Source organism: Dermacentor silvarum, chromosome 9, assembly GCF_013339745.2.
Source record: "Dermacentor silvarum isolate Dsil-2018 chromosome 9, BIME_Dsil_1.4, whole genome shotgun sequence".
Taxonomy (NCBI): domain Eukaryota; kingdom Metazoa; phylum Arthropoda; class Arachnida; order Ixodida; family Ixodidae; genus Dermacentor; species Dermacentor silvarum.
The window spans coordinates 120,637,805-120,657,578 of record NC_051162.1 but is presented as its reverse complement, the minus strand read 5'-3'; the positions used below and the strand labels follow the sequence as shown (position 1 = coordinate 120,657,578).

At 49.1% G+C, this 19,774-nt stretch overlaps 1 protein-coding gene across 1 annotated transcript; it reads right to left on the bottom strand.

The window, feature by feature from the left end:
- Positions 1-3,548: 3,548 nt before the first annotated feature.
- Positions 3,549-15,400, bottom strand: LOC119464186 (myoglobin-like). The gene is made up of 3 exons (XM_037725047.2): positions 15,119-15,400; positions 12,047-12,278; positions 3,549-4,428 (listed from the first exon to the last, which is right to left on the bottom strand). The coding sequence occupies exons 1-3, from the start codon at positions 15,340-15,342 to the stop codon at positions 4,099-4,101; spliced, it is 786 nt and encodes a 261-aa protein (XP_037580975.1). The 5' UTR covers positions 15,343-15,400; the 3' UTR covers positions 3,549-4,098.
- Between the last annotated feature and the right edge of the window lie 4,374 nt (positions 15,401-19,774).

Sequence of the window (19,774 nt, the reverse complement as noted above, 5' to 3'; positions counted from 1 at the left end):
AGTTTATACGCAACCTTGACTGGTACGAGGAAAGTACTGAGAAATGTGGGCCGATCCCGGAGAAGGTGCAGCCTAACACAGAGTCCCAAAGCGCGAGCTGTTGCGAGGAAAGAACATGAGAAACTGTCACGTGACGCAAGTGCCAAACGTCTCAACGAGCTAGTTGGCTTTGGAACTAGAAGCATATGCATGCGATAGTGGCCTACTTCGTTTCTCCTGCGTCTAAATATGATGTAATTAATGTACGCTATCCTATTACTGACATTATTTCCACGCAATAAAGAATGTGATCGTGGTCCAGTGGTTAGAGCATTGCGTTGCTGTGGTGGAAGGCAGAGGTTCCATGAAAGTGCTTATGAAGCGATCATGGGTAACTTCTTATCCATCTATAAGAAACAGTTCATTCGTAAGGAACGCGTGAAAAATAAAAATTATAAAAATCTTGGATGACACGGAAACTGCACTAAAAAAATTCATAAAAAGGATTGACTCTTCAAAAAATTCATGAATTCCCGTAATGAAGCGGTCCTTCTTGCCTTTAAACGTTTCCGTAATGTCCTAAACAAAGAACTGAAAAAGTGCAGGGAAGCTTATTAGGTCGTGCGAGTAAATTCTGGAGTAAAATTAACGCTCTTATCGGACGTGGGCAGGAGAAGGATTCCGTAGTAGAGATTATACGTGAGTGAGAAACACTGAGAGGGAACGCAATGGTTAATGCCATGAACTAATTTTTGTTAACATAAATGTAATTACAGTCCCTTCAGAAAAAAGCAACACTTTAGGTCCAGCTAATGCCAATACATTTCTCCTAGAACCAACAAACATTGAAGAAGTTCGCTCTGTGTTTGCACATTTAAAGAACTCCCACAGCTGCGATGCCGATGACGTGCAGATGAGACTAGTGAAATACGTCCATGATATTATAAGTCCCATATACTAACGTACATATTCAACGTTTGTATGTCAACGGCCGTTTATCCATCAAAAATGCAGTGGTTCGAGCGACTCCGCTCTACAAAATGAAAGGCGATAGCCGAGATGTCTCGAACTACCGTCCGATATCAACACTCCCAGTATTTTCCAAAGGTTTGGAAAAAAATTACAAACAACTTTCACGTTCTTGCGATAAATATGCCATTATCACTAAATCGCAGTACGGCTTTCAAAAAGATCGGTCTACAAAACTGGCACTTCCGGTGAATATATTTTGCAAAACTTTCAGGATAAGAAGATCGTTCTGGGCCTTTTAGTTGACTTTACTCAAGCCTTCGACAACATTCTACTGTCAGTCATGCATCTCTTTTTATTACCGAGGTCCGAAGTGTGGCGTGGCAGGAAATGTCTACCTACCTGCCTACAGACCTACCACGAAGTGCCTGGAATGGAGGCGAAGAATGCTTCGAATTGAAAAGCATTTCGCTCAAATCTCGTAGACGGCACTGGACCATTTAGCTCGTAGCATCATTTCTAGAAAAAAAATTATAAAAATTATGGGGTTCTACGTGCCAGAACCACGACCCGATTATGAGGCATGCCGTAGTGGGGGCTCCGGAAAATTTGGACTACCTGGAGTTCTTTAACGTGCACCTAAATCAAAGTACACGGGAGTTTTCCCATTTCGCCCCCATCGAAATGCGGCCGCCATGGCCGAGATTCAACCCCGCGACCTCGTTCTTAGCAGCCCAACACCAATCATTTCTAGAAGTGTTGGCGTAAGAGTTGAATAGTTTCAAACCGCAACAATCAAAACAACACGCTGAGTCCGAAAAGCAACGACCTATTAGCACAGCAACTGTGTTGTTTCCGTCAGCGTGGTATAGGAGCAACACTTTTTGAAATAAACCGAAAATGCCGAAATTTGCCCTAACTGGCCCTTTGCATTGTTTTTTACCTTGTTCCGCTACACAATAGGAGTATTACCTTGCCACGTAGAACATGAATATAGAACCTGCCCCCACTTATTTTTAATTCTAGCTCCGAAACCTATCTCCCCAGGCAGCACAACAGCCTTGGGCCAAAAACGCCCAATGCTCGCAGAAACTGGTACCAATTTTGGCCGGTTGAAGGGGTCACAGCTTGCAAACATATTTCTGGTTCCTGCAGTGTGCCTGTCATCTGTGCATGCGTTTTTCAAACATGTTATTTAAGCTTAGCAAGTCGTACCAGAGAGCATTAAAAATTGATCAAGTAATACATTGGCTTATTGCGGGCCAATGTCGTCCAACGAAATCCAACTTAGGATAAACCCATGTTCGCAAGTTCATAGGAATGTCGTACCAATCATTCCCGACTTGTTGATCGAACGGCAGTGTTAACGTTCTTTACTGCATGTGTAATCCGGGCCAGTGTTGGATCTCTATCAGAAGGGCACAGCCGATATTCCCTAACATCAGGCCATCATTGGGTCAGGAATCAGAATGACAATGCCAATATTGAACCCACGCTGTTAATCTCAGGCGCTCATTGGGTCAGGAACTGCCAATGCGTTTTGAAGATTGATCCGAGCTGACGTGCCGCCTCGGTCCCTTTAACCAGTTCTACGCTGGCCAGTTTTCTACTGTATTCGTGCTTTACACCTTCCCGAGCTATGACGCATCACCCCAAGACCCGTGACAGCTATTGCGGCTGCTCCCGGTAAGCCCCCCCCCCCCCCCCCCCTCATCCAGGAGACGATAGCAGACATCGCCAGTTCACCACCAGGGAGCGGCTCCTCCGGAAACAAGGACGACAAGCACTATAGTCATTATATAATAATGGTTTATTCTTCCCCAGCTGGTATTCTCCCTTGAGGGCGATAAATAAATAATGGCGTCCTCATTTTAGCACACGTAAATAGATCCATGGCATCGACATAGGCGCGCGTGTCATATCCTCATGACGAACAGCATTCGTTCAGCATCTAATTTTCATAACAGGGGATTCACCAAGAGACTATGAGATGTCCGTGTGTTACACAATATTTTATTATGCCCGCGGAAGAAATTAAAGAAGTCCGTACAATTAAAGAGTCTATTACAACGTACTTAGGCCATTAGCCAAAATTTATCTAGCAAAGGTTCACGTTCATCTCGCTTTTTCGCTCCCGCCTAGACGTCGCCCACACTTGCCTGTTCCTCTGAAGCTTCAAGTACTTGTTCAGCAAGCTGTTTTGAAGCATTCTTGGTAAAGCTGCTGTGAGCCTACCTATGTAAAATTCAGATGAATCCTCACGTAAAAGCAGCGTCGTTCCTGTATTTTATATGATTTAATGTGCTTTGACACACATCATACGCTGTCGGTTTGATCGCACCGTCTCCCTTCAGTAAAACCTAGCGGCACCTATTGCATGAAATGTAAATCTGCAGTTTATCAACGAAGCTAACTATTCCGTAGATGTAGTCCTTATCGTGATTTTGTAAGTGCGACCTGGCCATTGCAAGACGCAGCTGAGTGACCTTTAATTTTTCTTTCTGCGACAAAATGTGCGCAATGTCTGATTAACCCGTGTTTAAAATATTTTCCGTAATGTTGAAGCCTTGAAAAGAATTACAGTACGCTATTCACCCACATATACTGATTCGTCGGTATTGTCATTACGCTTACACACGACGTACTTCAACAATCAGCGCGATTACGTCAATATCAGTTTCTACAGACTGGCTCCGCTTGTCAAGGAGTTCTTGTTCGGCATTCGCTGGAAGACAATAAGTGTTCCATAAGCGAACTCTATATACATATATAAATTTTTCACAAGAACCAATACGCAATTTACCAAAGCTAGCGCGTGAGAAGAAATCACTGGAGCAGGACTGACACGCCTAGTGTGCGACTTTCTATTCCACACCATAGCGTCTCGCCGCTTCATTCTTTAAAGCAAATGTGTCAATGAGGAGAACAGCGACACCGATCAGTCACTATGAAAAGCGAAGCATGTGGGATACGTTGTTGTACGGGACCTCTTGGGCGACTCCATAACACCGTATTTCCACCTCTGTTCCAAGTTTCTGTGTTTCCTTCGCGCCATCTGTGACTGCATCTGCGTGTCCAGTAGCTCACATGCGCATGCGTACAGGGGCTCACGTTCACTCCGGAAAGGGACGTTCCGGACAACGGCCGCTTTCAGGGACTCTTCGACTGTTCTTTCTTGTTCAACGGGCTTTTCGAACTCTCTGCCTTCTTGAGCGCTTTCGCAGTCTCTTCCTTTTTGAGGACTTTGGTGCTCGGTTCCTTCTTGAGATGGGGCTTGCTGGGTGAGACGGGGCTCTTGGGTGATTGCTCTCGCTGGGCTTTGCTCCGTGAAGGCGCGGCGAGGTGCCCACCAGCTCTTTGCGCTACGGAGCCGGAGGGCTTCGCTCGGACCGACTGCTTTCCCAGGGTCGAACGGGAGGCCAGCCTATCTGAGGTCTTCGGTCCAGCCTCGAAGGCAGTGACGATGTGCCCGTTCACCAACTGCATGTCAGGTGTAAGTAGAACATTGAAAGGGAGGGGGGGGTTGACGAGAGAAGTATCAAGCATAATGCGTAAGGACGTCTCGTAAGGATGCGAGACAGCCTCACGAGGATACATAGGTGGGAAGGATGCCTTAAGATTGCATATCTACGAGGCACTGATCTTATGAATCGGTGCTAACGCGTTTTCTAACCACAAAGTAGACGTAGTACAGGGGGACAATTGCCAGCCCGGGCTCTCAGGCTAACCCCGTCTGTACCAAAAACCTTACTGTTAGGCCGCGCTTCTATCGAACATACAGAATGAGCGGTGTAGGGCTGCATGATTTTTTGTATATATTGTCGCAGTGCCGCAACTTGCCCACGTGTTTTATGAATAGGGAGGTGGTCACTCCCCAGCGCGTCCGGGCAGCAACCGTTTCTGTTTTTGAGGGGTCGAACGGCGCGCGTGGTGTCGGGTGACGAGCCGCGGCGCGCGCCGGGGGGGGGGGGGAGGTGCGGATGCGGAGAATGGATTCGGAGAACGCGGTCTTGCGCGCACTGGGTTGGCATTCCGCCGATGGTGATAATAGGTCAACGCGGACAAACCTCGAGTGGAACGGCTGTACGCGGTGTTGTGGCGCCGGCCTCCGAGTTCCCTGAGGGCTAGAGACGGCGCCGAGGTTTATGGCCTAGCATTGTTGACCATGTGTTGTGCGTACGGAGCGGGGGTCCACTCCCCTACGCGTCCGGGCGGCAACCACGTGTATCTTGTTTTGAGCGCTGAGAAAAGCCCGCGTGGTGTCGAGTGTCAGCTTGCAGTGCGCGCCATAGAGGCGCAGTGCGCATGCGGGGATCGCGTTCGAAGAACGTCGTCTTGAAAACACCGGGTCCGAATGCCGCCAATGGTAATTATTTTCCCACGCGGAAAAACCTTGAGGGGGGGACTGCTGTACGCAGTGTTGTGACACCAGGCCCCGAGCCCCCTGCTGGCTAGAAACGCCACCGAGGTTTGAGATGGCCGAGCCATAAATCGTGCGTGCCTGGCGTGTTGGCTGAGGCCGTCACTGACCACGTGGAAATAGCAGAGAGAAACGGAGTTGCGGAAAGAAGGAAGACAGGGTTGTTTTTCAATAAATTTACTTTTAATTGTAAGCCCATCCCTTTGGGTTGTGGCTTAACAAACTTTCAGCTCTCATTGGCAACTGCTTCCGTGGGATGGGCCAACGGTCCTACCGCCCTTTTTCTTTGTCTATTTCACCTATAACAATCGAGACGAGGTGCTTGTTCCTCAGTCTAGGCTGTAATCACTAAACCTGATAGATCAGTAAGACTCCGTACGATGCAACGCTAGTCTGGGCCATAACCACTTAGTGGTAGAACAGTGAGACTCGGTTGGTCGTATGTAGTGACAGTTGTCCTAGGCTCTAACTTAAGACAAGTCGAAGAGTAAGGCGCTGTTTACTTGTGTGTTTTGCATCAGTGTTGGTTTGCTAACTCTGCATTTGACTGTGTAAATATTTTCGTTGCAATATATCCTCAAGTTTTGTTACCTCCAACCTGCCTCCTGCTTCATCAACGCCGATAAACACCTTGAAGAGACTTTCATCGACTTCAAGGACAAAGAACAAACTTAACTGGCGCAGCCGACAGGATCGGCGAGCTCTACAACATCGAATGCTGGACCAGTGGTGAGAGGATCAAGTCATCCAACGACCACCTCCCGCACCTTCGAGAAGACCCCAAAGCAGCCAAGTCCGGCACTGTGGAGGAGATCCGGAAACGGCAGTGCATTCAGCAACGGGTGAGCAGGATTTCTTGCGTCTTTCTCAAGTTGGCATGGCAGTTGGTGTGTAGAGCTCATGGTGAGGACACGCGGGGGCGCAGAGACAATGGAGTCTAATGGAGTTGAGGGTGCGACTGTGACGGAAATGGATCGGAATCAGGAGTTATCAAATGACGGTATTCTAAATTCCGATAACTCAAATGAAGTGAGAGCACCCAATCAGAGCCAGGAATTGTCGCAGCAGGTATCTCAGCCTTTGCAAATTCCAAATGATACAAGAATGCTCGAGCTCGAGGTTCAAAAGCTTCAACTTCAGATTGAGTACGAAAGGCTGTTGCAGACAAGGACGAGTGCTGAACGTCTCAATGGTTCGTTGCCGAGCACTGGGTCTGAGCGGGGCGATCAGAGGCGGATGGGTTTCGATTCCATCGAGCAATGCGCAAAAGTGCTGAAAGGGTTCCGCCTGCCGTGTGACGCGGATGTACCATTATGGTTTGAGGAAGTAGAAAAACTTTTTGCTACGTACAGGGTACCGTATGAGAGTCGCGTGCATCTGGTCATGCCAGCGCTAACTGAACGCGTCCGCTACCTACTGCGTAACCTCAACCAGGAAGAGAGTACAGATTACGAGTCAGTTAAAGAGGCAGTGTTGATGGAACTGAAGCTTTCTCCGGCAGAGTATCTGCAGAGGTTTGAGAGAGCAGTGAAGCGTAAGGAGGAGACGTGGTCACAGTTCGCGTCGCGAGTGAAAACGTATTTCTCTTACTACCTCCAAGTGAGAGGGGCCGACACTGTAGAGGTGATGGCAGAACTCATGGTAGCAAATCGTATAAAATCGGGCCTTGGTATAGAGGGTCTCGAGTACGTGAGGCTACGAGAAGGCGAGGGATGGCTTAAGCCACCTGAGATCGCCAATGTGCTACAAACTTTTGAACAGGCGAAAGGCAAGGGGTACGCTTCAAAGCCGTCAGCGGCAGACATGGGGCAAGAGCCGCCCCCAGTAGAGAAAGGCGCCCTCAAATGTCACTTGTATCACGGCTCGGGCCATTTCACTAAGGATTGCCCGAAATCTAGCGATAAGATAAACCAATCAAAGAGGGCTTTTGAGCCAAGGCAGAGGGTACAAAAGGTGGCGATTGCCCACGACACGGTAGGTGAGATACCTGAGGGAAGTGAGATTCCTGATGGAATCCTTACTGCAAATGTAAAAGCCGTGAGACGCAACTGTGAAGGGATGACTAAAGTACATTTAATTCCTATCTCATGCGGAGATGTATCCACAGTTGTGATTATGGATACAGGGAGTGAAATAACTGTTATACGGGAGAATCTGCTATCGAAAAGTCTCGTGGAGCCGTCAGGCACGGTAAGATTGGTGTCGGCTTTTGGGGAAATTATCCAGGCAAAACTGGCTACGTTGCCGGTAAGGTTATATAGCCCGAATATGGCTGCGGAACCTCAGAACGTCGACCTACTCTGTGCGTTGACTAATGAGCTCGTCGAGGGCACGGATTGTTTGTTGACCCATGAAGATTTGGAACTTTTGATGAAGGCCAACAGCTCTGTGCCATCCCGTGGAGCACCGGTCGAGCCTGTCCATGTGTTAGAACAATCAAATGAGTCGGTAAGCCGGAGAGAGGAGTTCAGTAGGGTGCAGCTAGCTAACTCTACCCTAGAAAAGGCTGAGCTGAAAGCCATTCCGGAAAAGTGTCAAGTTGCACAAGGCCACATTCATCGCCTCGGGCATATTGTCGGCTCAGGGAAGCACGCACCAGATCTAGAAAAAATAGCTGCAATTAAGAATCCGGTTTCACCGTGCACCAAAAGGAAACTACGCAGCCTGCTAGGACTGTGCGGCAACTATCGCGAGCACGGCCGAGGATGTGCAGAGGTGGAGAACCGGCTCACGCGGTTAGCAGAGAAAGCGGTACCCAATCAGATACGTTGCTCGGAGGAAGCTCAGACGGCATTTGAGGTTCCGAAACTTTCCCTCTGCGAGTCCATGGCACTCAGCACTCCGGATCCGTTTGGGCCCTACTGGCTTTTCACAGACGTATCAGCTACGGCTCATGGAAGCCATCGTAATAATATAGTGCCATGCCAACTGGATTGGCGTGAATGTTCCTGCTCACCTGGCGCTGTATATTGTGGACTTTGAGAGTGCCGATCCAAGACACAGAGACACTAGAGTGCTCTTATAGCTTGGAACTGCAATCGTGTGCTTAATTGTTTACTGACAAGTATTGTGCATTTCTCTTTCCTCTCTTCTTGCTTTGTCATTTTGCGGGTTGGTTTGTTGTTGTTGATCTAATTAGGCCATGGTGTGGTTAGAAAGTTCGATTACGCAATCGCGGCAGTGATTTATCGTATCACTGAGCAAAAATCAGCCCAGTATACTCTTTAGGGGGGACGCGCTTCTATCGAACATACAGAATGGGCGGTGTAGGGCTGCATGATTTTTTGTATATATTGTCGCAGTGCCGCAACTTGCCCACGTGTTTTATGAATAGGGAGGTGGTCACTCCCCAGCGCGTCCGGGCAGCAACCGTTTCTGTTTTTGAGGGGTCGAACGGCGCGCGTGGTGTCGGGTGACGAGCCGCGGCGCGCGCCGGGGGGGGGGGGGGGGGGGGGGGGGGGGGGAGGTGCGGATGCGGAGAATGAATTCGGAGAACGCGGTCTTGCGCGCACTGGGTTGGCATTCCGCCGATGGTGATAATAGGTCAACGCGGACAAACCTCGAGTGGAACGGCTGTACGCGGTGTTGTGGCGCCGGCCTCCGAGTTCCCTGAGGGCTAGAGACGGCGCCGAGGTTTATGGCCTAGCATTGTTGACCATGTGTTGTGCGTACGGAGCGGGGGTCCACTCCCCTACGCGTCCGGGCGGCAACCACGTGTATCTTGTTTTGAGCGCTGAGAAAAGCCCGCGTGGTGTCGAGTGTCAGCTTGCAGTGGGCGCAGTGCGCATGCGGGGATCGCGTTCGAAGAACGTCGTCTTGAAAACACCGGGTCCGAATGCCGCCAATGGTCATTATTTTCCCACGCGGAAAAACCTTGAGGGGGGGACTGCTGTACGCAGTGTTGTGACACCAGCCCCCGAGCCCCCTGCTGGCTAGAAACGCCACCGAGGTTTGAGATGGCCGAGCAATAAATCGTGCGTGCCTGGCGTGTTGGCTGAGGCCGTCACTGACCACGTGGAAATAGCAGAGAGAAACGGAGTTGCGGAAAGAAGGAAGACAGGGTTGTTTTTCAATAAATTTACTTTTAATTGTAAGCCCATCCCTTTGGGTTGTGGCTTAACAAACTTTCAGCTCTCATTGGCAACTGCTTCCGTGGGATGGGCCAACGGTCCTACCGCCCTTTTTCTTTGTCTATTTCACCTATAACAATCGAGACGAGGTGCTTGTTCCTCAGTCTAGGCTGTAATCACTAAACCTGATAGATCAGTAAGACTCCGTACGATGCAACGCTAGTCTGGGCCGTAACCACTTAGTGGTAGAACAGTGAGACTCGGTTGGTCGTATGTAGTGACAGTTGTCCTAGGCTCTAACTTAAGACAAGTCGAAGAGTAAGGCGCTGTTTACTTGTGTGTTTTGCATCAGTGTTGGTTTGCTAACTCTGCATTTGACTGTGTAAATATTTTCGTTGCAATATATCCTCAAGTTTTGTTACCTCCAACCTGCCTCCTGCTTCATCAACGCCGATAAACACCTTGAAGAGACTTTCATCGACTTCAAGGACAAAGAACAAACTTAACTCTTACCCAACCAACCAGCGAGGGTTAACAACCATACCCTCTCCAGCGATGTTCATTTTGAGATAGAGCCTCGAAATCGGGCTCCCTAATCAAAATAGTAGCTCTTAAAACGGAACAACATTAGCAATCATAGCCTTTTCATCCGTGTCCCTTCCACGATGACCACACGATGGAAAAGTTTTAAATGAAAACAACACTTATTAGGTGCGAAATTTGGATCCATACCATGCAAATGGGCGTGGGGCGGATCGCATTCACAAAAGAGGTAAAGACGCACTCACAAAAATTATTGAATTTTATTACGGCACTGGGAGTCACCGCGAAAAATGTGCCATCCTTCATCAGGATGAAGATGACAACAGTTTAAAAGGGGACAATGGGCACTGGTCGTGTAGGAACGTAACTGATGACAACATTCGCAATCATATCATATTCAGCAATATGTCCTGCTAGACAATCCTCAAATTTAATTTCTAATGGAAATAATGTGTTTAAGCGCGACAGAATTACCTACCATGTGCCATTCAGCCTATCACTATCAATATGAAGGCTTGAAGGCAGACTTCAGAATAAAAAAATAAGGCTTAAATATGGCAAAATGAGAACTATTCCCTTCAGTCATCTGGCTTTCAAAATAATGACTCGAAGTTACACTTCTTCATATCAATAACGCTAAAGGCGTTACAAAATGAGCAATCATAACAGATTTAATCATCTCTCTTCCAAGGTAACGCCTGCAGATCACTTTCTAACAAAAATAATAAAGCTTAAAACATGGCAAAATTAACGACCCTTTTACTTCCATCCGTATCACTTTCAAAATAATGACTCCCGTTGAAAATCACCTAACACGTGACGGAATAACAAAAAAAAACATATCTCATTAGGCCTTTTACAGTAATGGCTCGAAGTCATTACTAATGAAAATAATAATGCCTAAAACGCGTTTAAAATTTACAGTCATGTGCATTTTACTGATATTCTTTTCGGTACAATCATTTAAACGCGGATTACGTGATGAAAGCAATAAAGTTTAAAGGGTGGCAAAATTACTGAAGATAGCACTTTCATTCATGCCCATTTGGCAATCTCACATTAGGCTTAATAGTTGAGTATTAGAACTTAAAACGCGACAATAATAGCAGCCGTTGTCAGATAATTAGTACGAGTGAAGTCCGTTTCACATGGCGCCACTGTCGCCGTTCCCAGAGTGCGATTTCCCCCGTCCCCCTCCCCTCCTCTGCCAATGTCACCTACCGGTTAGTCACACGACGCACCGATCACTGCGACTGGTGTGGTTTTTGGATGCCAACAAAAGGAATTTAAAAAAAAAAGAAGGAGGGGAGAAAATTCGTTGAAATTGCGGCGAGAGATATTTCGCGCTTGGTTTTGGTTAGGATGGTTGTTGATAAATGTCGGTCGTTTAACAAATCCGCACAACGGCCACTAATTGAGTGGAGCCGTGGATTGCGCAAGCGGCACGTACGATGAGCACCGACTGGCGAACAAGGCAGGTAAATACCCGTAGGTCAGAGTCGGTTCTGCGATTTCAATGCGTCTTTTAATTGACACTCTATCTTGCTACTCAAGCCGGGTTTAATTTCTTTTTCTTCAGGTTTACTTCGGGAGCCGATATAACGTACTTAGGTACGTAATAGAGCAAACGTAATGTAGTAAGTACTAAAGCAAACGTGCAAACTAGATATCGTAGTCAGTTTTCTACAATGGCATAATTAAAGCCTTGACTAGGAATAAACAGCATCGTCAATTTGTTTTCGCAGCGTTGGGGGCAGTCAACTGGTCGTCTATTATAGTTATGGAATGGAAGCCAAGGAAAGGGAAGCGCATTCAAGGACGGCACATAATTACGAAATTTGGAGGCGTAAGGCACGGTTAGCTGACGCAAGACAAGGATAATTGTATATCGCTAGGAGAGGCCACCGTCCTGCAATGCACATAAATGGTATGATACGATGATAATGACGATGGTAGTTACACTTGCAAAGCACGGATTTGCTTTGTGGTGCATTCTACAGCCTGGCCACGATGGTAGCGACATAGCGAAGTACTTTCATAAATTTTCGTTAAAGGCAGTACTCACGGTGAAGAGCTTGCCCCAAGCCTCTACGGCGGGTGGCGTCATCAGCTTCTCTTCCTTAGATTTCAGGACATCGACGATTACGTGGCCGAAATCCTCAAAGTGCTTCGGTGTGACGCCCGTGATCCTGGTGTGGAACTCGGCGTTATTCCTCACCAACATGAGTAGGTTGTCCGGGTGCTCCACAGATTCTACTATATTGTTCAGCTGCATGCCAATGGTCACGCCGTGCTCCCTGCGACACAATACTAACTATTTAGTTGCGTACTCTGCTGAAAAGTCATTAAAAGCTAACGCAGGTATATCAAGGTATATCAGTTTGGACTGATTTACTTTCCTTTCTCTCTGAGGGCTCCAGAAAAGTTAGTATTGTACGACAAGTTCAGTTTCGGTTCATAGGCCCATACACAGTCTCGGAGCAGACTTCTACCGTTAATTATCGCGCCGAACCACAAGCGATGAAGACGAAGAAGTCGACGGGATGATGATCATGTGCAGCCGATGAAGAAGTGACTAAGAAATGCCCACACTATTAACGTTAAGAATGAAGACGAACTTTCTTGTTTTAATGACAGGCGCACACCACTGCGCTGATGATGCGTGTCGGACGTCACAGAGTTTGCACTATTTTGGCACGTATGAATAATGTCTTTGCCCGAAATTCAGAAATGTCGTTAGGCTGAGCATTTTCTTTCCGACGTATTGCAGCTCTCTTTGTTGCGATAGCAGTTGTGCAGACACTTGAGGCACATTTTTGCCGTCGCCGTCATCGATCGTCACCTGCGGTTCTGTCCAGACTGCGAGGCTCACACGACCCAGCACACTGAGTGGACCTGGCGCGCACGCCGTGTGTTGACAAAAAGTTAAAAGTTAACGAAACAACATTCCGTAAACGTTGCAGGGTGCGCGGGTAAGCATGCGAGTGCGAGCCTGGAAAGCTGGTGGCTCGATGCGCGCCGTCTTTCCAAACGCCCAATGCTACAGGTCCAGTGATCAAACGCACGCTTTCTACGTGGCCGAAGGCAGACGCGGCTCGAGCGCCGTGCTTGGAGGTCACGTGATCTGCCGTGGTTGCCAGGGCGAGCATGAAAGGGCGAGCCGCCAAGGCTGGTGACTTCGTGCGCGGTGTCTTCCCTCGCGCCCAGTGTCGGCGATCACGCGATCTGGTGAGTTTCTCCAACGCTACCGACGCGGCAGAGTTGAAATTGTTTGAAACACGGAACCCTCGCTTTGGGACAAGCACGCGCGTCCCTCCTTTGCCAGCGCTCCACATGACGCCAGCCTTGTGACTACTCGTGCTCGTGGTCATCTAGTGAACTCGCGGTGTCGAGTGGCTTTAACGCGGTAGTGTTTAGTGCGCTTTGTTGTAGCAAACCGAATGGGCGCGGCAGCAACGTGTGACTGATGTAAACAAAAGTGCACTGATGTAAACATATGTGAACTAAATTGTATAAGCACATCGGAAGAAAATGTCTGCACAGTGGCTGGCGGCACGCATTTTCAGATGAGACATACCGGAATCCAAACATATAGGACAGATGCCTGCCACGCGTAGCTGTCTCTGAGAGTTCACGTGACAATCCGACTTTTCTAATGACGGGATAGGCAAAATAATTTGGCAGTTTCTAATTCGCCCAAAGACGAAGCATTGAAAGCGGTAGTATTAGCCTTGTGCTTCTTGGACACTGTTCAAACAATACGCGCTGATGGCATGTTGACCCGCCGCGGTGGCTTAGTCAGCTAAGGCGTTGCGCTGCTGAGCACGATATCGCGGGATCAAATCCCGTCCGCGGCGGCCGCATTTCGATGGAGGCGAAATGCAAAAACTCCCGTGTGCTTGCATTGTAGTGCACTTTAAAGAACCCCAGGTGGTCAAAATTCATCCGGAGCCCTCCAGTACGGAGTGCCTCATAATCAGAACTGGTTTTGGCACGTAAAACCGCAGAAAGAAGAAGATGGCATGTTGGTACGACGCAGCAAGCGCGCAAGTTGCTGCTACGCAACTATCGGGCGTCTCCAAATCTGCAACGATGCCCCGATGAGGAGCGACGGCAGTGACGTTACAGGCGTCGCACCAACATGGTGGGTTAGATGCCACTGACATAAAACCATTGAGTGTTTTTCAGCACGCAATGAAAGTATTACATAGCTTTAGCTTGACGCTTACGGTCCATTCTGATAACACCAGTGGGGCGCACTTCCTTTGGAGCGTAGGGAATGTACTGTGCGCTAGGTACGCATGTGCTGCATACGCCAATTAGAAGGGTATATTGATATGGAAATAAAAGCAAAGTAAACACTGCCTTCACGCTCTCAGCTTACGCAGGCTGGCTGGGGGACGTCACGCCTGCTTCTCGCTTCCTTCCAGAATAATTTACGGAGTGTCTGGGACGTTCGTTGCTGCGTACCAGCCTGAGCGGTCCGGTAACGTGACGTTGCACTGTTAACCCTTGACCACTCTCATACAAAAGAAATTCAGCGACGATTACGATACTCCCTGACGCGAAATTTGAGTCCAGCTCTATGCGTGTTTTCATTTCGCGATGCATTGGCTGGCGCGGACAGCCGGTCTCGTGCGGCACGTTGCAAACGGAAGCGAAGTGTGGCGCGACTCCCTCGCTGATCTACAGATCACGAGAGCCAGCACCGTGGGTGACGCGTGGGCGGGATTCACAGAAGCCGCCGCCGCTGATAGACCTCCCAGACGACGCGCGCTATTCGGGCGCCAGCGTCGCCGCACTACGCTTTTTCTTCTCACGCTTTCGCCATACCAACCTCCTCCGCTTTCCGCCTCATGGTACCGCTGAAACCTCCTCTCCACTTTTCTCCTCGCGTCTCTTCGCTTTCGCCGCTTTTTTCATCTCCCGCTGCGCGCCGCGTTGGCTCTCATTTTTCGCTGCGCTCGTTCGCTCGGTTACGCCGAGAACGCCGACGCTCAACGCGGGAACGGGCGCCTGAGAGCTGCGCTCTAAAAGGCTTTTATGTTACTACCTACAAAATATGGTCTGACCGTGTCGTCAGCGCAGAGGGTGCATAAGGGACACGGTATTGAATACCCCGCTTTTTCGGTGGTACCTGAACTTGGTGTCCTCGCGAAGCGCGTCGAGGTCCTTGCCCTTGAACTTGTTGAATAGCGTCAGGTAGTCTGGGTGGGCCGTGAACAGTGCGTCGAACAGGTGAACGCCGTAGTCGCTGTGGGCGGTGGTGTATGCGTGCCACGAGCTGAGCACTAGCTGCTTCTCCCGTTCCGTCATGCCGGTGGCCTTGTCGACCTTGTCTTTGCTGTGGCCTTGACCCATGTCGGCGACGGCGGCGAGCTCAACCTCTACGACGGGCTCACCCGGACACCTTGTAGGGACCGGCTGATGATGATGATGATTATGATGACCCGAAACCATGGCACATATCCACAGTTGAAAGCCAATTGTTACAATGGCAATGATTATTGCTGGGCTAGTGATGATGGCGACGACACTGATGACTTCTTACGAGCCGGCTCATGCCCACTAAAAGGGACAGACCATGAACCTGGCGGCGCTTATCGATTGTGTTGTCGTTGATGGTGATGATCGCTCAAAAAAAAAGCTGGCAATCTTGCCTGAAGGGCGAAGCATTGACAGTGATATGAACTGCTCAGGTCAACAACGACAACAACGAGGCTTGGCGTTGCTCATAAATTGCACATGACCAGTCCCCCGTAGTGGGTTGTGCCATATCTATAGGCAACAAACCAAAGCAAACTAAATCCACAGACAGTGTTCAATACATATGCGGGTGATACGTTGGCATGATGAGAAACGCCACCAGTGACGTTTGCGGGCGTCGCACCTCAATCGTTCAAGAGGCGAGACTAATGGGAAACCGTCGGCGTCAGTCGGTGCCCAGCGAAATATCAGATAACTTTTGGCTTGACCTTTACTGTCCGTTCCGCTGAGAGTAGCGACAACCCAAGAATCATGTACAAGGTTATATGTGCTCTCTCCAACATGATCACAAGTTTGCGTAGACGTGCCAGCCAACGAGCTTCGCTGATTTGTCTGACGTCAAGCGGACTGGCGTGTTTAAAAGCCAATGTTTTCTCCGTACAGATCGATCTTTGTGTCACCAGATTCAAGATGAAACCTGAAAGCCTAGGGCAAACTTGATCGGGGATCGTGATATCACTTCTCAGCCATAGCAAACATTTTTAGCTTGAAACAACTAGCTTTTGTGTTTCGATTAGCCTAGTATTTACATTAGCAGAACAGTGTCATTGCGCAATGAGCGGACTCCAGCAGACTCGGCTCTCTTTCAGAGGTAAAGGGCAACTGCAATGCGTTGTTGTGTGAAGAGCCTTATAGTACATGCACGCAGCAGATCAGTAGGAACACAAGTGCGCTTGTAGTCTGCGTGCGCACAATGCTCATGCCAGGATCGCACAGCCTAACGTTGCCCCACCTCCGTCACCGAGCCCAGTGAGCGGATCTCGTTCAAGGGTCCGTCCACGTCACTTCGTCCTTCTTGCGGTCAAGCGCTTTGCGCCTCTGTGGAGGCCCTCTAACTCTACGCGCACGAGCCTGGGCTTGCGCCGTAGACAGCACGACAGCACAGCGCCACTGATGCCATGTGGATACGCCTCGCGCATCCGTATATCGCCAGAAAAAATGGTGAAAACTAACTGTGGGGGATAAGCCAAGAATCGGGCGCAATTAGGGCAACAATAAAGTCAGTTTCACCCGACAAGCGGAGCAGCGACTGCGATAGCAAATTATTTGACGGCTGAACGAAGTTTAGTCGCTTTATCAGCTACATAAACTGTTGTAAACATTCGCTTTCTGACTAAATTAACAAGCACTTTGTCAAGCGCGCACTGACAAACACGAACGTATCTCGCTCGATGACCGCGGGCACACGCTGTGAGAAGGGTCTCGTGATGAATAGCAGATTAGCAGCGGCGAGTGAATTCCCCTTCGTTCGACCCCTCGCTTCAACGTGAACTATTATTGGCGTGCGAGAACGCATCGCACATGAAGCAATCAGGCATCTCCGGTCGGCTAGCCTTCAAACCGAACGCACATTGCCTCCAAAATAGGACGCGCGCGGCCACGCTAAGTCGCCGCAGCTGGAGTGTAGAGAGGAGATGCGCCCTAACCTGCCCCCTCCTCACCCCCCCCCTCCCTCCTAGCACGGGCACATCGGGCCGCTCTCCCCCTTGCGCGCGTAAGAAGCCCACGGGCATTTTCCCCGCCTTCCTCACTTGCAAGCGCGAGCAGACACCGCCGCATCAACCCACCATCCTTCTCGGCTCATCATCGGTGCACCTACACTCCGGCGCAGCTGCAGCATACAGCGCACGGCCGCGATGTTGTCGCACTTCGACTTTATGCGGGACATCACGCCGACGCCGACGGCGGAAGTTCGCCTGAGGCGCTCACATAATTGCTATCTCGATAAAAGATAAACGAAAATACAAAAGAAAGCGATAATAGATCACGTAGTTGAATCCGGGTACGTCTGCATTGCGCTTTGGCAAGCATTGTCAAAAATTGCTGGGCTATGAAGTGAACCGCTTGAGCGATTCCTAATGTCACCTCAGAAAATGGTCTCGGCTACCTTCGCCTGGTAATATTAGGCCAGACGTACTTATTTGTAAAAAGAAAAGTCAGCAACAGAAGTATCTGAATTTTATATTTTGCGCTAGAGCTCTTTTAAGTGTCATGAAGCGCCTACACTTGAATTTAGTTTTCGTTAGCATTATTTGATCTTGCTCAAATAGCCGGCAGCCGTTTTGAAATGTCAAACCAATAGATATCGGTTGGTTACTTTCTGGTCACGATTCAGTCCCTAAGTACGTAACGTGTAGATTTTGGTTGTTTGCTTGATTGCTAGTTTGATTGTTTTGTGATGAAGAAGACGTACACCATGGCCCTGAAGATTATGCACACCACCAACAGCAGAAGCATTGTGATCGCTCCGCGAAAGACGACGCCGAATTTACGGTTGAGAGCGCTGCCCGACATAGCTGTTTTAGCCGCCCGTTCCATGCCAGTATATCCGAAGGATCTACATCTACGGCTGTTCCAATAAACCTCATTTCAGTTTGTTCGTTCTGCGTTTGTTTATTTGCTTGTTTCTTTGTTTGGTAGCGATAAAGCATGCTCGGCTGTTAGCACTACCATCGCTCTGGCATGACTCTCGAATTTGTGGTATGGGCGCCAACACCTGGTACTGTGGGGACACAACCTCTTCCGATTGTATGTAGGAGTTTTAATAAATGGTTCCTTACAGTTTGCTCGACCGTTTGTTTACGAGCAATGGATGGTGTTCAAATCGCGTCTTCCAGCAACGGCTTCTTTCGAGTAGCGGACGCCACTCTCCAAAGTCATGCTGTTGTTTACTTCAGGTATCAGGAGCGATTGCAGAAGCCGTAAACACGTTATGGTGGCCATGTTTACTGCCACAGCAATTATATGGACACTCCAGGCACATTTCCGCCGTCGTCGCCGTGATGTTCCGTATAAAGTGCAAGGGTGATAACATCGTTCCCGCGCGCCGTAGGCTGCATGTGCGAGTGAAAGCGTGCGAGGGTGAGCCGACGATGCTGGCTCAATCTCGTGCACGCAAGGGAGGAAAGCGGGGAGCAAAGCGCGCTGTCTTGCATCAGGCGCAAGGCACCGGGGGGTGGCAGAAGGGGGGGTTTACTCCGGCGACGGCTCCGTTTGGCGCGGCTGTGCGCTTTGGTACACAATGCGCCGAGTGCTGATGGCTTCGTGTGCTCTGTGTTCTCGACGTCTAGTTCGCGTTGAAGCGAAAGGCAGCACGAAGATCAGTTTGCTCGCTGCTGCCACCGCGCTTTCTCACTCCAGCCTTTTGAGAGTGAGTTTCGGTGGTCATCGAGTGAGATATGTTCGTATTTTCTTGGGCGCAGGGGACACCATGCTTGTTAATTTGGATAGTAAGCGAATGTTTGCAAGCTTATACGGCCGATAAAACTTTTATCCTCATTTCTTAGAGCTGTGCGCTAATTTGCTATCGCAATCGATGCTTCGCCTTTCCGGCGAAACGCGGCTTCTTTTTTTTTTCTTTTTTTCATTCCTAGTACTTGTCTACCGCGACGCTCGTGATGGGTAACACGTGTCTTCGCTGAGGACATGCATGCCGAGAAAGCTTGTCCTGAGCCAAAAAATGGAGAGATGTAAGAGAGATAAGCTTATTCAATTATAAATAATTATGGCTTCCACTCTTTACAGAAGTCGTCCTCCGTGGTGAGGAAGGGGGGAGGGGGGAGAGGGTTCGAGGAGTTTGGTTGGGAGAGGTCGATTGTTGGGCTTTAGTTAGCACCCTGAGCCCAGGCCTGGGTGGTCTGCAGGACAATCGTTACCTCGTCCGGCGGCTGGGAGGATTTGCACCAATGCATCAGTTGGTAGCATGTATTGGTACCATGTTGGTACAATGATTGTTGCATGTGGTACCATGGTACCATAATTGGTATCATGCCTGCTTCGGTTGGTACCACTTGTATTGGCGTCCTGTCTTTGTACCAGCTGCTTTAAACCTATCTAATAGAGACTGAGGGCTCGAGCTGCCGATGGGCAGCTTGCATCCACCGGTCCTTTGTCCGTTCGAATAGGTGAAAATTTGTGAAATATAGAGAAATGATTGTCCAATTGATTGTTTGATTGATTTATTTATTAATCGAGGCTGTCAGGTCGAATTCGTAGAGTCAGTCCTTAATTAGTCTAATATTCGCCT